Source organism: Alosa pseudoharengus, unplaced genomic scaffold (assembly GCF_046254945.1).
Source record: "Alosa pseudoharengus isolate Yale_2024_CS ecotype anadromous, Long Island Sound unplaced genomic scaffold, YU_APseudo_1.1 YU_APseudo_1.1_scf_20, whole genome shotgun sequence".
Lineage (NCBI taxonomy): Eukaryota > Metazoa > Chordata > Actinopteri > Clupeiformes > Clupeidae > Alosa > Alosa pseudoharengus.
Window position 1 is genome coordinate 342,501 of NW_027468664.1, and position 15,000 is coordinate 357,500.

Sequence of the window (15,000 nt, forward strand, 5' to 3'; positions counted from 1 at the left end):
TTTTTACTGACTAGAACGGCTCGGGGTCAAAGGTCATACAGAATCGATTAATCTGCACTAATTTTTTTAATCAGTTATTTTTTCTCAAATTAATTAATCGAAATTAATCAGTTATTTTGACAGCCCTAATATATATATATAAATATAAAATATACTTAATATATATATAAAATATACTTAAAAAAATATATATATATATATATAATATACATATAAAATATACTTTAAAAAAAGTTTTGAGGCAATTTCATGTCATTGCAATGTTTAAGTCTGTCCCTCCAGGAATTCGCTATGTTGCGATCGCAACAATTAACGCAAATTCAGCAAATCCTCGTGAATTCTGGGCAACCTCGCAATTTTGTCCAAACACCGCAACTTTTTCGCAAATTTGACCAATCATCATGGTTTCCCCGTGAAATTTCACCTACCACAACAGTCCCTCGCGCAGAATATTGAGTCAGATGCCACACTCACTTCTGCAGACACCAGAGACTGCCCTATAACTTGTTTGTTCACTCCTCTGCAGTTTTGATGACAATAAATAGAAGGCTAACGTTAATGATCTGCTTCACTTGCATCTCTAAATCTGGTGTTACTAACCTACCTAGGCTATGAAAGTAAGTTAATTAAGGCCTACTTGGTTTACCGACATTTGAGTAGGCTACAGTATGCAACCCATTTGGCAAACGTTTAGGTCTGTCCTTTTAGCTTTGTTTGCTAGCTTGTGGGCTCAGTTAGTGCAGTGCTACCAAAATCATAGAAATGAATAACATTTCAAGACATTTACCTCTTCTGTGATCCAAGAATGATTTCATTCACAGTTATTTTTTTAACATTTATTTTAACTAATGACATAGACAACATTCCAAATTCCATCCACATATCGTAATCCACATATCGTAATGCACTATGCAAAAAGTTCCACTCGTAGTCGAACACAGTGACATGCAAGCCTTCCAATCCACTTAGAAATGTAATTACACTACTCTCACGTCCTTAAAGTGGCAGGCAGTCAATTAGACTTACACACCACCAATGTAGCCTAATAACATTAAAGAAAAGTGTAGTCTAATAGTTTATCTATTAGTCTAATATGAAATTACTAGATACGTAGTTGGCTATTAGTAATTATGCAATTCACAGAATATGAATTATTAAAAATATATGAACTTAATATGAATTACAACATATATGAATGTATTGAACCATGACATGATGCCATCTCTTTAGGGGGCTGTCTTTTTTGGACAGTTCTACGAAAGGTTACTGCTTTGTGAATTACCCCAGGGTGAATCTCACGAAGCCTGTCAAACTGACATCAAAATATTATCTACCTCATTTGATTGATTTTTTAATTTAAGTGACTGAATAGAATGTGAACTTTTATTTTCTGATAAAAGTATTATAGTAAAACAATTTAATATCACTTTATTTCAATGTTAATGTAGCAAGATCCAGAATAATTCTCATTACCGATATGGTAAATGACAAACGGAGACCATTAGTAAGAAAACTATTTTTTGATTTTTTTTTTCATTTACAGTACTGCACATCAAAATGTATATTTTATATATTTTAAATTCCATTTTAAATTAATTAACTCTCATTACCGAAATACAATGTGTATTGAAAAGTTCAATTTTTCAAATAATCTCTTTGTTATAGATATATTTTGAACAAAACCCACTCGTGGGGCACAGTTAAGGAACATATTATAACAAAATGAAGAAATTTTTGTCTTTAAGAAATAACATCTTTACAATATCTATGCATTTTTATGCATTACGGTAATGAAAAGTCTGTTACGGAGGATGAGAATGTATGTTACGGTAATGAGAATGATTTCATTTTACCAAATGAATTTCAGATACACACAGGAGAGGTGTTAAATTGCTAGTGTCACAGGAAGGGGATTTACGAGAGTGGCCAGTCAACAACCAAGCACTTTTACCATCCAAAAAATCACCAACAAAGCAACCTTTGTGGGCAAAAAACATCACCAAAAGAGTAGCTTTCGAGAGCATTTCACTGGGCTTACAAGCAGATACCTTCCTTCGTCTGTGTTTTGTTGAATTAGAACCCATGACACCTCCAGAATGCTCAACAGTGGTGTCTGGCTTCCCAGATCCACCCTCCTCCACACTCCTGATTGGTTCTCTACCAACAAATACCAACAAATTCTTTGGGCATTCCTGTTCATTGCTGTGGCTGTTTATGATCCAATCAGCAACATAACCAGACAAACCTCAAGCCCTAGAGTGGGCACCAACAACTACCACTCTGGAAACACAGCAGCAAGATTTAACACATCTCAGTCAATTCAGGTTGCTATGAGGGCCTCAGTCATGGCCACTGACTTCCTTTTTCAGCTCCTTTCAGTGACCATATTTGAATACTAAAATCTAACAGAAGTGTTGTGGTCGACTTTCAAAGCCTCAAACACCTATCTTCACTGTGTGTGCTTGTCAGCCACCTTCCCTTACCTCTGATACCAGTTCTGCATACTTTAACTTTCAAAGGCTTTCTCCATCACATCATCAAAAGACAATAGTTAGCGCAATAAAGTAGACAATGTGCTTACTCTCCAAAAAAAAATGTCATGTCTGGTCTCAAAGCAGTCACATCCCTGACCCATATGTCTCTCCAATTGCAGTAGCATCCATGGCCCTAGCTCTCTCAGTTGATCTTCTTCTCCACATCATGCCAGTTCATCCATTTTCCTTGTTTTGCTTGAGGCATTGCTGTTGAACCTCTAGTTTGCTCCTCTTGTTCTCAAAATAAGCTGGTTACCATCTGTCTCCTCCTGTGCTGTAGACTTACAGTACCCCACACTTTCCAACTGGTACCAAGACCAAACTCTTTTCTTCTTTTCTGCACCTGACCAACAACATTGTACCACATCCCTAAATTCGTCATGTTTTTCACAATAGACGGAATCACCCTCTATCAATATACAACTTTTCTTCCACTAGTTTCCCTCTCCTAATAGATACACCTGTACATTTGCTAGGTTATATCCTTGTTATCCATTTTGTCATTCAACTTGGCCTACGGGTACATGGAGCCGACGGATACATAGCCACAGGTACATTGGTCATGTCACCTATAGGCTCAGATGGGAGGTATCTGAGTGCCACCCTGCACCTTTTACTGTACCTCCAACAACCAATTTGACAACCCATTATGGGGCCCTCATAATTACCTCCATTGCCATTGTGAAAACCAATGGTAGTTAAAAGAAGAAGAAAACATGACATTACTGATTGACAAGAGATAGAAAAAAAACCACAAGCAACTGATTAAAACACTATCATTGGTCTATAATGCCTGTGTTGTGGTATGCCATGCAAGCAAACTTGGCACCAAAAAATGACAGAGACAGAATCCACAGTCAAAAACACAGAGCCAGTACAGAGCAGACCAGACAATCGAGGCAAAATTATATCAAGGGACCGGGCGAAACTGTAGATAAAACAGTAAAGTTAGTCAAAAATCCAAGAAGATTTAACATGAAATAGGCTACGCTTGAAAAAATTATCATCTGGGGAGGACAAAGCGGAATCACAAAGCGGTATCACATCAACTGTTTTAACGCCTTTTAACAACGGGCTGAGAAAAAAGTTAGTAGAGAGAACATTAGATGTTAGGTGAACCTGACTAGTAGAGGGAACGGGTCATCTTATATCAAGATCATCACCACATCATTACCGCAACTCAGCTTCTCATTACCGTTATTACCCTCTAAAATGCGTGGTAATGAGAAATTGGAGTAACGGTAATGAGATGTCCTTGACTAAGTTGGCAAATAACACAAAATGCTAGCAAGCTATGTAACCTTAACCTTTACAAAATAGTAAAGTCTTATATTGTCTTTATCATCATAAAATATAATTTCAAATATTTTTAAAAGCATTGAGTATCGCAGCATATCGGTAATGATAATCAACAGTGTAACAGAATAAAGATTCTATGACATTTACACAAATATCATGATGTGAGAGAGGAGAGAACAACTGAACTTGACTCCATTTTAAACCTTTTGTCCCAAGTGATGCATCATGGGTCTGCTTGTTAATTTAATGGAACAGTGTACTTTTTATAGGCAGGCAAGTCGCATTACGGTAATGAGGAACATTTAGTGTGGACACAATATTTTTACAATAAATGTAACCTTTCCTTTTGCAAAAAATCATAAATATAAATTAGGGCTGTCAAAATAACTGATTAATTTCGATTAATTAATTTCAGAAAAAATAACTAATTAAAAAAATTAGTGCAGATTAATCGATTCTGTATGACCTTTGACCCCGAGCCGTTCTAGTCAGTAAAAATTAGACTGTAAAATGAAGGAGAGAGAAGAAAACGTGCTGCCTGGATCATTGATTGGAACATTTACTTTTAAAAAACGGCCTGATGGTGTTGATAAAAATAAAGTGTTGAAAATAAAGTCCTCCGCAATGTCTGCAGCAAGGAATTTGCATATCACCGGAGTTCATCAACTCTATAGTCACACATCAATGCAAAGAAATAAGTGTTGACATTGAGGGGAGGGTTAATTTATTTTCATTGTGTCCCCTAGGTTATATCTGTGCCCTGAAATGCCTTGTATGTGAAAAAAAAACTTCTTCCCGAAGCACTGTTGAATTTCCTCAGCATATTAGGTCATATCATAGATTATTATGGCCATTATTTGAACAGTGAAAATAATAATAAAAGAGTTTTTGAACTTTAATGTCACTAATGCTGATTATTCAATGATTCATTTAAATATTTAAAATACTTTCACAGCAAAAATTATATATGTGATTAATTTAGATTAATTAATCACAGAGTATGTAATTAATAAGATTATTTTTTTTAATCGATTGACAGCCCTAATATAAATATTAACCATAAATATAGACATTTTTACACAACTTTGCATAATCTTCTTCAATTTATGTAAAAAGGATTTTTCATGAAATTAAAACAAACAATAGAATAATGGATCCGGTAATGAGAATTCACTGTGATTTTTGGTTAAATTGCTATGAAATAGTGTTATAATGATAGTAAAAAACATCTGTCCCTATAGTATCCTTTACTGTCTTTGTAGAAAACATCATAGTTACTATTAATAAAATATTGTTTTCGGAAAATAGAACCTGGACATGTTAACCACAGCTTCATGAGAATCACCCCCCAGTCAAAGTATTTACACAAATAAAGTAGGCCTACTTTGATTTTCTGTAACCCTTACTGTTTACCTTTACTTATCCTTTTTAATAAGCATCAAGATGATCAGTGTGATTTTGGTCTTAGCCTACTAACCTTAATTGCCCTCAATTAAAAAATAATAATAAAAAAAAACTATTTTTGCAATTTTCACTTCCTCCCACAATAAACAGCTAAAAGCACCGCAACTTCCATCGCAATTTTTTAGAAAAGTTGTCGCGAAATCAGGTATCGCAACAATCTCAAAAAATCCTCGCAAAATCCTGGAGGGACTGTTTAAGTGCATTGACGAGGTTCTGTAAATAACTGTCTGTGATAGCGATAGCATAGGCTAGTTTTATAAATAACGACTTTATAGTCTTTTGCGCATGTCAACTCTATTGCACATTATGGACTCTCACTTGCTAGGCGGCACATGAAATCAACCAGGTGACCAATCCCATAAACCATTGCAATGTGGTGACCAATCCCATAAACCATTGCAATGTGAAGGTGACTAATCCCATAAACTATTGCAATGTGATGACCAATCCCATAAACTATTGCAATGTGATGACCAATCCCATAAGCCATTGCAATGTGAAGGTGACCAATCCCATAAGCCATTGCAATGTGATGACCAATCCCAAAAAACTATTGCAATGTGATGACCAATCCCATAAACCATTGCAATGTGAAGGTGACCAATCCCATAAGCCATTGCAATGTGATGACTAATCCCATAAACTATTGCAATGTGATGACCAATCCCATAAGCCATTGCAATGTGAAGGTGACCAATCCCATAAGCCATTGCAATGTGATGACCAATCCCATAAGCCATTGCATGAAGACAGTCTGACAACAGGTTAGAAGTGTGTACAAAAACAAAATAGCAATGACAGCCTGTCAAGTCACAACACTCATGTGGGGTTACTTCAACACCCTTCAACACCCATGTGGGTTATAAGGTAACTTCAACACCCATGTGGGTTATAAGTGAAGGTAACTTCAGTAGAGTTTGTGATGTATTATGCCATCTTGGGCCGGATACATCGACTGGAAGGTAGGTTAAGAGTTGAAGATTTGGTTTCACTCCTTTTCTGGGTGTGGGCAGGTTGCCTAGGTGACCAGGTGAGTGTGATGTGCCGGTGTGGGTAGGTTGCCTAGGTCAGCGGTCCCCAACCACCGGGTTGCAGGACATTCCTAACCGGGCCGTAGCCTACGACGAGGTTAAAAAAAATGCATGCAAACTAAATAAACTCAATTTAATTCGCAATAATGTCACATTTGCAATAATACCCACTGACGATTGTGAGCCAGATACCTCAAAGAAAAAGAAGCGGTCATTCAATATTATGTCATATTTAAAATATGGTTTCGCAGAGACCGGTGAATCGCATGCACCAAGTCCTTTGTGTGGTATTTGGCGATAAGTTGTCAAACGAAGCAATGAAACCATCAAAGCTAATTCGACATCTAGAGTCCAAGCATCCTACACTTAAAGACAAACCCCTTGAGTTCTTTGAGCGTAAGAAACGCAAGCAAGAAGGACAAAAAACTAGTGCGTAAAGCAACCACATCGGTGAACGTGGCTGCGCTAAAAGCCTCATTTTTTAGCAGATTGCTAAATCTAAGAAGCCCTTTACTATTGGGGAAGAGTTCATTCTGCCTGCTGGTAAAGGCATGTGCAATGAACTCCTTGGAGAGGCTGCAGCTAAAAAAATAGCTCAGGTACCGCTTTCTGCAAGCACTGTCCATAGGCGAATTGATGATATGTCAGAGGATATTGAGGCACAGTTGTTAGAGAGGGTGAACGGGTCACCGTAGTACGCTATCCAAGTTGGTTGGTGGCAGGTCACTGGCCAGTGTTTGAGTTGCGAGAGCCGCTGCAGAGATTTCTTACAGAAAAAAAGTCACTGTTAGCTGCATATTTTAGTGATGAGGGCTGGGTGTCAAAACTCGCTTACCTGTGTGACATATTCGGGTTGCTTAACGACCTCAACCTGTCACTGCAGGGGAGAATGACGACTGTCTTTAAACTGGCAGATAAAGTCGCTGCATTTAAAGCCAAGCTTGATTTGTGGGTACGAGTGGATCGGGGTGTATTTGATATGTTCCAAACAGTAGTGGGGGTTTTGGGAGAGACTGAGGCAGGGCCCTTTCTCTCGCAGCTGGTGCGCGATCACCTTGTTGCGCTTTCAAATGAGTTTGAGCATTACTTCCCATCCTCCAAAGATCCACGGCAAACCAATGAGTGGGTCCGCAACCCATTTGTCAATATCCCGAATAGTCCTAACTTGTCAGGAGGAAGAGCAGTTGATCGAAATTGCAAATGAGTGTGTAGGCTATGAGGAAACCTCTCTGGCGGGTTTTTGGATGAAAACCAAAGCAGAATATCCCGCTATAGCCATAAAAGCGCTAAAAAACGTTGATACCATTTCCCACCACGTATCTATGCAAGGCCAGGTTTTTGGCAATGACTGCAACTAAGACCAAATTGCGCAATTGACTGGACATTTCAAACACACTGAGGGTGTCACTGTCTTCCATCACCCCCAGATGGAACCTTCTTGTTGCAGGGAAACAAGCACAGGGCTCCCACTGATTATATTCGTAATGCATGTTTAGTTCCCATGTTTTGTTACCATATTTTGTTAAGCATGTTCACACATGATAGATGTAGCTTCAAGTTGTTCAATTTTTATAGTTCATATTGTTAAATTTTCACTCAAAGAGTTTGTTACCTTCACTGTTCATACATAACTGCAGCTAGTTCTTTTCAAGTAATGCATGCACAACACGGAACATGGAACCCCCGAAACCCCCCCCCCCCCCCACCGGTCCGTGAAAAAAAAACGGGAATCAAACCGGTCCATGGTACATAAAAGGTTGGGGACCCCTGGCCTAGGTGACCAGGTGAGTGTGATGTGCTGCGCACCTTTCCTGATGGGTGTGGGCAGGTTGCCTAGGTGACCGGGTGAGTGTGATGTGCCGGTGTGGACAGGTTGCCTAGGTGACCAGGTGAGTGTGATGTGTCGCTCACCTTTCCTGATGGGTGGGGGCAGGTTGTCTAAGTAACCAGATGAGTGTGATGTGGGCAGGTTGCCTAGGTGACCAGGTGAGTGTGATGTGCCGGTGTGGGCAGGTTGCCTAGGTGACAAGGTGAGTGTGATGTGCTACGCACCTTTCCTGATGAGTGGGGGCAGGTTGCCTAGGTCAGTGTTTCCCAAACTTTTTTTCTGGGGACCCACTTTTTAAAAATGACAGACCATCGCAACCCATTTCACTTCAGATCTAACATGCAACCACCAATATTGTTTTAGGCCACAGGTTCTCAAACTTTTATATGCCCCCCCTAACCATTCTACAGTGCCATATCTAGATACGTAATAGCGCCTATGTCTTGCCTACTACCACTACTATTACAGGGATTGGTGATGCACTGACTCAGTTTCCCACAACTCTGCAATCTCAATTACACATGAAACAATGTTAAATATTTTCAAAGCTATAAAATTCTCGCTCAGTTTTGTACAAACACACAACCTCAGGTTTTCCTCATCCTGCTTTGAACACAGTTGTGTTGCGTTTTGGGCACCATCAACGTGGAAAGTTACCTAAAAGATAACGTTTTGATGCGCATTTGAGAGTTTGGTGATATTCTTGCATTCTACGCAATCGTCACTCTTCAACATAGTAAGCTGTTCCTGTATATCTAAAGAGAAATGTTGTAGGGTACGTTGCGTTGCAGAGAAATGGATCCATAACAGCGTTAATTCCGATGTAAACATAGCAAATAACTCAAGTCGTTATATTGTAGCCTATTTCTGGAGGTTTCTTTGGAAAGTTGAATCCGCAAGTTAAGTGTTTGTAGGCCTTATACTAAGGCTGTGTATTGATGTTGTGACAAGCTATGTTGTTGAAAGAATGTGAAATGAATACATATCAGAACAAGAGGCTTTTGCGCAATAGCCAAAAGATAATGCGCTTTTACTGTAGCCTAGTAGAGTTTGAGAGGTGGAAAACAAGAGGAAATAATAGCTTTTAAAATGTCAATTTAAATTGTAGCCTTATATAATGCACTGGTGTGCATTTTAAATCCGAAATAATAAGGAATGTGAGGAGGCTGCTATTAACTTTAAAGAGTGCATCTACAATTGAAACTATCAGCCTTTGACGCAAATTTAATAGCCATGCCCGTTACAGGATGTGTGCTTTAGTTGACAGCATGGTAACTAGATTTTAATCGGTCAACGGAAGCAGCTGTCCGTTAATGTTCATGCTGATTTTGCAACTGCGAGGTCCATGGCAGGCGCCCCACAGAAATGTTCCTTTTTGCGAGTGAGATGCACGCTGCCCCCTCTGCGGCGCGTTCGCCCCTAGTTTCAGAGCTATTCTAGGGCCGTGACTGTGGTAAACAAACTATATCCTAATAGAAAACTGATAGCTTTCCTGGTTAAATGGTATAAGCTAGGCCTATTAGCCTACACAACATAAATTGTGCTGGCGACCCAAATAAAATCTCCTGCGACCCACCGGTGGGTCGCGACCCAGTCTTTGAGAACCAATGGCCTAGGTGACCAGGTGAGTGTGATGTGTCGGTTGCCTAGGTCAGTGATTCTTAAACTAGGGGTCGCGACCCCAAATGGGGTCGCCAAAAACTTCCGTGGGGTCGCCAATTATTTTCTGTATTCAGTCTGAAATTATTATTAGGTGAAACAAAGGAAAATAATATTGGCCTTTTTCTTATTTACGCAGTTAAGAGAAGAGAGAGAAATGTTTTCGTCTTTCAACGAGATCTGGTTCAGCCTATGGGCTACTGGTCCGCTGATAGAAACAATGTAACTATCTGCTCCCACTACGCAAACTCAACTTGTTCCCGCTATTTTAAGTAAAACAAAACAAAAGACATAGGTAGCCTACTAGCCAAAATGGACAGGTGGCTGCTTAAAAAAATGAACAAAAGCTCGGAAGTGCCATCTACCAGTGCGTCTGCTCCGTGATCCTCAGATGGGACAAGTCTACAGGCCGGTGAGAATAAAAAAGGCACGTCGGCTTTATCAGAAAGAATTTCTGAAATATGGATTCACTTGCCAAGTTAAAGATAACCTCGACCACCCACAATGTGTGATTTGCGGCGATGTTCTGGCGAATGAGAGCTTAAAACCTGTCAAAATGAAAGCATTCCTCCTAGAATTAACTTGCTATGTTCACGGAAGCATGCCCACCCTTCCCATTGAAATTGTTAAAGATAGTAAACCAGAAAAGGGAAATAAAAAAATATTGTTATTGTTATCGCCATAAATATAATTAATGTAACGTTGTAGGCCTAATGCTGCAGGCTATGTGTGTGTGCGTGCTTGTGTGTGCGCGCGCTATACGCACATAGCGCTCTGATCTGATATGGCGGCAGCCTACACTTGTTTAATCGTGATTGTTTTTGTTTTTTTTCGGATCTTGTTCATATGGAGTAAATAAAACAAATGACTTTGCTTTCTAGGTTTTGCTTGATTTAGTTGTTAACGTTTGAGGGGGGTATTTGAGTAAGGACTTAGAATGGGTTTGTGGAAAGTGGGGTCGCCAGACCTCGTCATACTTTTTTGTGGGGTCGCCAGACAAAATGTTTAAGAACCACTGGCCTAGGTGACCAGGTGAGTGTGATGTGCCTGTGTGGGCAGGTTGCCTAGGTAACCAGGTGAGTGTGATGTGCTGCTCACCTTTCCTGATGGGTGGGGGCAAGTTGGCTACTTTCTCTTCCTCGGGACACTGGGGCCTTGTCCTCTTGAGACGGAGCCGGCGTAGAATCCACTCTTTTGTTGTTTCCGTGACAACAGAGTTCTTCTGAGCTGAGCAGGAGCAGCACCAGGATGACGGGTCATCGGCGGGGGCGGGGCCAGCAGAGGGCCAATCCCGTCGCAGTAGATCTGTGAACATTCCTCATGCTGAAAATGCAATGACACCATCTTGCTGCTGTGTTCAAGTTCAAGTTTATTGTCATGTACTCATGAAAAGCATTTATCAGTGATTACATTTCTTATGCTCAAGAGCCAGCTCAACTTTAAAGAATACATTAAATTGTAGTTATTAAAAAGGTATATTAACACTGTGAGTGCCAAAACCGCAATATTGCGTTTTTTGTTCCCATGCGTTACATTACGAAAATAGACACTCTAACACACCTTATGTGCGATTTTGGGAACTCTATGATGAATAGAACTGAAATAGATGACGATCGAAAACACATGAAAACGCACGATCTGGACATTTTATCAACCAGACGTGAACGGTAATGTGTTTCTTTTTAATAAACTGCCTGTACACTTACAAAGTTCTCAATGCTTCGGTTTACATGTAGAGACCCTCATTATGCTACTGTGTAAGTGTGGTGCTATTTTGAGCCTTGTTAGTGGTATAGAAATAGCGATTTCTTTCTGGTTACATTCGACTAGCAAATACAAATGAATACAAATCCCAGCGAACGGTCGAACTCGGTACACATGTGTTATTAACCCCTAGGTTCATTTTGCGCCGGAATTATCCTTTAATATGGGGTATTAATATTAAGAGTGGGGTATTAATATGGGGTATTAATATTAAGAGTGGGGTATTAATATGGGGTATTCATATTAAGAGTGGGGTATTAATATTGGGTATTAATATTAAGAGTGGGGTAAGTGTGATGGGGAGACCAACACTCACTGTTCTCCTGCAGGAAGCGCATAGCGTCCTTATAACCATTCTGACACATCTCTGCTAAGACCTGCAACACACACACACACACAACGTTCTTATAACCATTCTGACACATCTCTGCTAACACCTGCAACACACACACGCACACACACACACACACACACACACACACACACACACATGGCATCCTTATAACCATTCTGACACATCTCTGCTAACACCTGCAACACACACACACACACACACACACACATGGCGTCCTTATAACCATTCTGACTAGGGCTGTCAAAATAACTGATTAATTTTGATTAATTAATTTGAGAAAAAATAACTGATTAAAAAAATAACTGATTAAAAAAATAACGCAGATTAATCGATTCTGTATGACCTTTGACCCCGAGCCGTTCTAGTTAGTAACCATTACTGTAAAATGAAGGAGAGAGAAGAAAATGTGCTGCCTAGATCATTGATTGGAACATTTACTTTTAACGGCCTGATGGTGTTGACAAAAATAAAGTGTTGATTAAAATAAAGTCCTTTGCAATGTCTGCAGCAAGGAATTTGCATATCACCGGGGTTTGTCAACTCTAAAGTCGCACATCAATGGAAAGAAATAGTGTTGACATTGAGGGGAGTGTTTATTTATTTTCATTGTGTCCCCTAGGTTATATCTGTGGACTGAAATGCCTTGTATTTGGATGTAAAAAAAACTTCTTCCCGAAGCACTTTTGAATTTATTTCAACATTATTTTCACAACAGTTTGTTTATTTTGAACTTTAATGTCACTAATGCTGATTATTCAATGATTCATTTGCTTTCTAAGCAAAAATTATATATGTGATTAATTTAGATTAATTAATCACAGAGTATGTAATTAATTAGATTAATTCTTTATTCGATTGACAGCCCTAATTCTGACACATCTCTGCTAACACCTGCAACCCAACGCACTGTCAAACAGAGGCAACACACACACACACACACACACACACACACACCTCTGCCAAGACCTGCAACACAACGCAATTAAAAATTCACAGACAACATATGTTGACATTCATGGTAAAATTCAAACGGGACCAGAAAAATAATTATTTTCTCACATTCACTTGCATTAACGATAACAAGGTCCAGTGGGGTTAGCGGAAGGTGCGGCACTTACCAGCTCTATAAAGTCTAAGTCTATGTCTATCTACCTTTTTTACAGGACCACTGTCATTAACTCAGGTGTGCATATCATTATGTGTGCATATCATTAACTCATGTGTGCATATCATTATGTGTGCATATCATTAACTCATGTGTGCATGTCATTATGTGTGCATATCATTAACTCGTGTGTGCATGTCATTAACTCGTGTGTGCATATCATTATGTGTGCATATCATTAACTCATGTGTGCATATCATTAACTCGTGTGTGCATGTGTGCATATCATTATGTGTGCATATCATTAACTCGTGTGTGCATGTCATTAACTCATGTGTGCATATCATTAACTCGTGTGTGCATGTGTGCATATCATTATGTGTGCATATCATTAACTCATGTGTGCATGTCATTAACTCATGTGTGCATGTCATTAACTCATGTGTGCATGTCATTAACTCATGTGTGCATATCATTAACTCGTGTGTGCATGTGTGCATATCATTATGTGTGCATATCATTAACTCATGTGTGCATGTCATTAACTCATGTGTGCATATCATTAACTCGTGTGTGCATATCATTAACTCATGTGTAAATATCATTAACTCATTAAAACTGGTGGAAATGTGGGCTGGTTCACTAGATAGCACCAATGTTCAAACAATTCTGAACAGGCTCATGAACGCATTCTCTGGTCTGGACTGGTGAGGACTGGTGAGAACCTGCTGTGGGTTCCAGGTGAGAACAAACGCATTCTCTGGTCTGGACTGGTGAGGACTGGTGAGAACCTGCTGTGGGTTCCAGGTGAGAACATACTGTGGGTTCTGGGGGGAACAGGGCTCTGCTGAGGCGGAACATGTTGTCCAGGTTCATCTGGATGCTGGTGTTGGTGAGGCACAGCTCATGGAAACTGGTGGAGCTGTCTCTGGGGCAGATGTCGCTCTCGCCAGAGAAGGGAGAGATGCTGATGGTTTTCTTTTGCCCTGCCTGGGGCAAGTTATCACTAATGCCCCCATCCACATAACGCTGCACAGAGGGAAAGAGAGAGAAATTTGTGTGTGAGAGATAGTTAAGGAGAGTCTTGATCCCTTACACACTATAACCAATAAGTAAACACCAGTGTTGTAGTACTCGAGTCCGAGTCATTAGCTAAATTTAGAGACTCGTGACTTGACTTGGACTTGAGCACTGAATGACTCGAATTTGGACTTGGACTCGTGCATTCGCACTCGCGATGACTCGTCGAGGACTCAACTTTTTTTTCTAATACTGTATATCATAAGGCTATAATTGTAGTATGTCATTAGGCTATAATTTGCTATATCATTTTAATATCTAAATTATTTGTAATAGGCTACTAATTTTAATTCAAAGGGAATGTTAGGCTACTGTTTCGTATCATACATCGCAAGTCACATCATGTTCACATGCAAAGCAAACTAACGTTAACTTTAACACCAAAATGCCTGGAGACATGGCCGCTGCTATATCAATGTAGTATTGCCAGGCCATATTAGTTGTCATACATGACATGACATTACGATTACACTCAGCCTAGGCTAAAGATCACACACTGCTGCTGGATAGCTGATCATCGTGACTTGGTGAACAGTGTTTTTCCTGACTGACGCGAGAAGCGAGGTTCCATTCATTCATTTTCATTTGGGGCGTGCCCTGCCGTGCTTCTGTCTGTTAATTTGCAGCAGGCTATTATCGGTTTCAATGTAGGCCTACGTGTCTGCGCAAGTGAAACTGACAAACTGAACCTCTCGTGGGTAGGCCAGAAACAACTATATTTAAAAACACGAATGAAGTGGATTACTGTTACTGTTCAAATGAGCGATTTGATAGCCTAATCCAATGCACGAAACTTGTTCTATTTCTAACAGGTGAATATCGTAGCAAATAGTAGCCTATGGCGATGGCAGCTTAAAAAAACATTTATTTCACTCATCTCG

The 15,000-nt window shown here is 39.6% G+C and overlaps 1 protein-coding gene across 1 annotated transcript in view; it reads right to left on the reverse strand.

The window, feature by feature from the left end:
- Window positions 1–15,000, reverse strand: part of pnpla3 (patatin-like phospholipase domain containing 3) — a 58,480-nt gene that overhangs the window by 22,335 nt on the left and 21,145 nt on the right. Inside the window, exons 4-6 of the mRNA XM_076297479.1 lie at window positions 13,859–14,068; window positions 11,896–11,956; window positions 10,914–11,120 (exon numbers count right to left, since the gene is read on the reverse strand). Coding sequence (XP_076153594.1) covers window positions 10,914–11,120; window positions 11,896–11,956; window positions 13,859–14,068 — 478 coding nt within the window. The remainder of the gene's footprint in view (window positions 1–10,913; window positions 11,121–11,895; window positions 11,957–13,858; window positions 14,069–15,000) is intronic.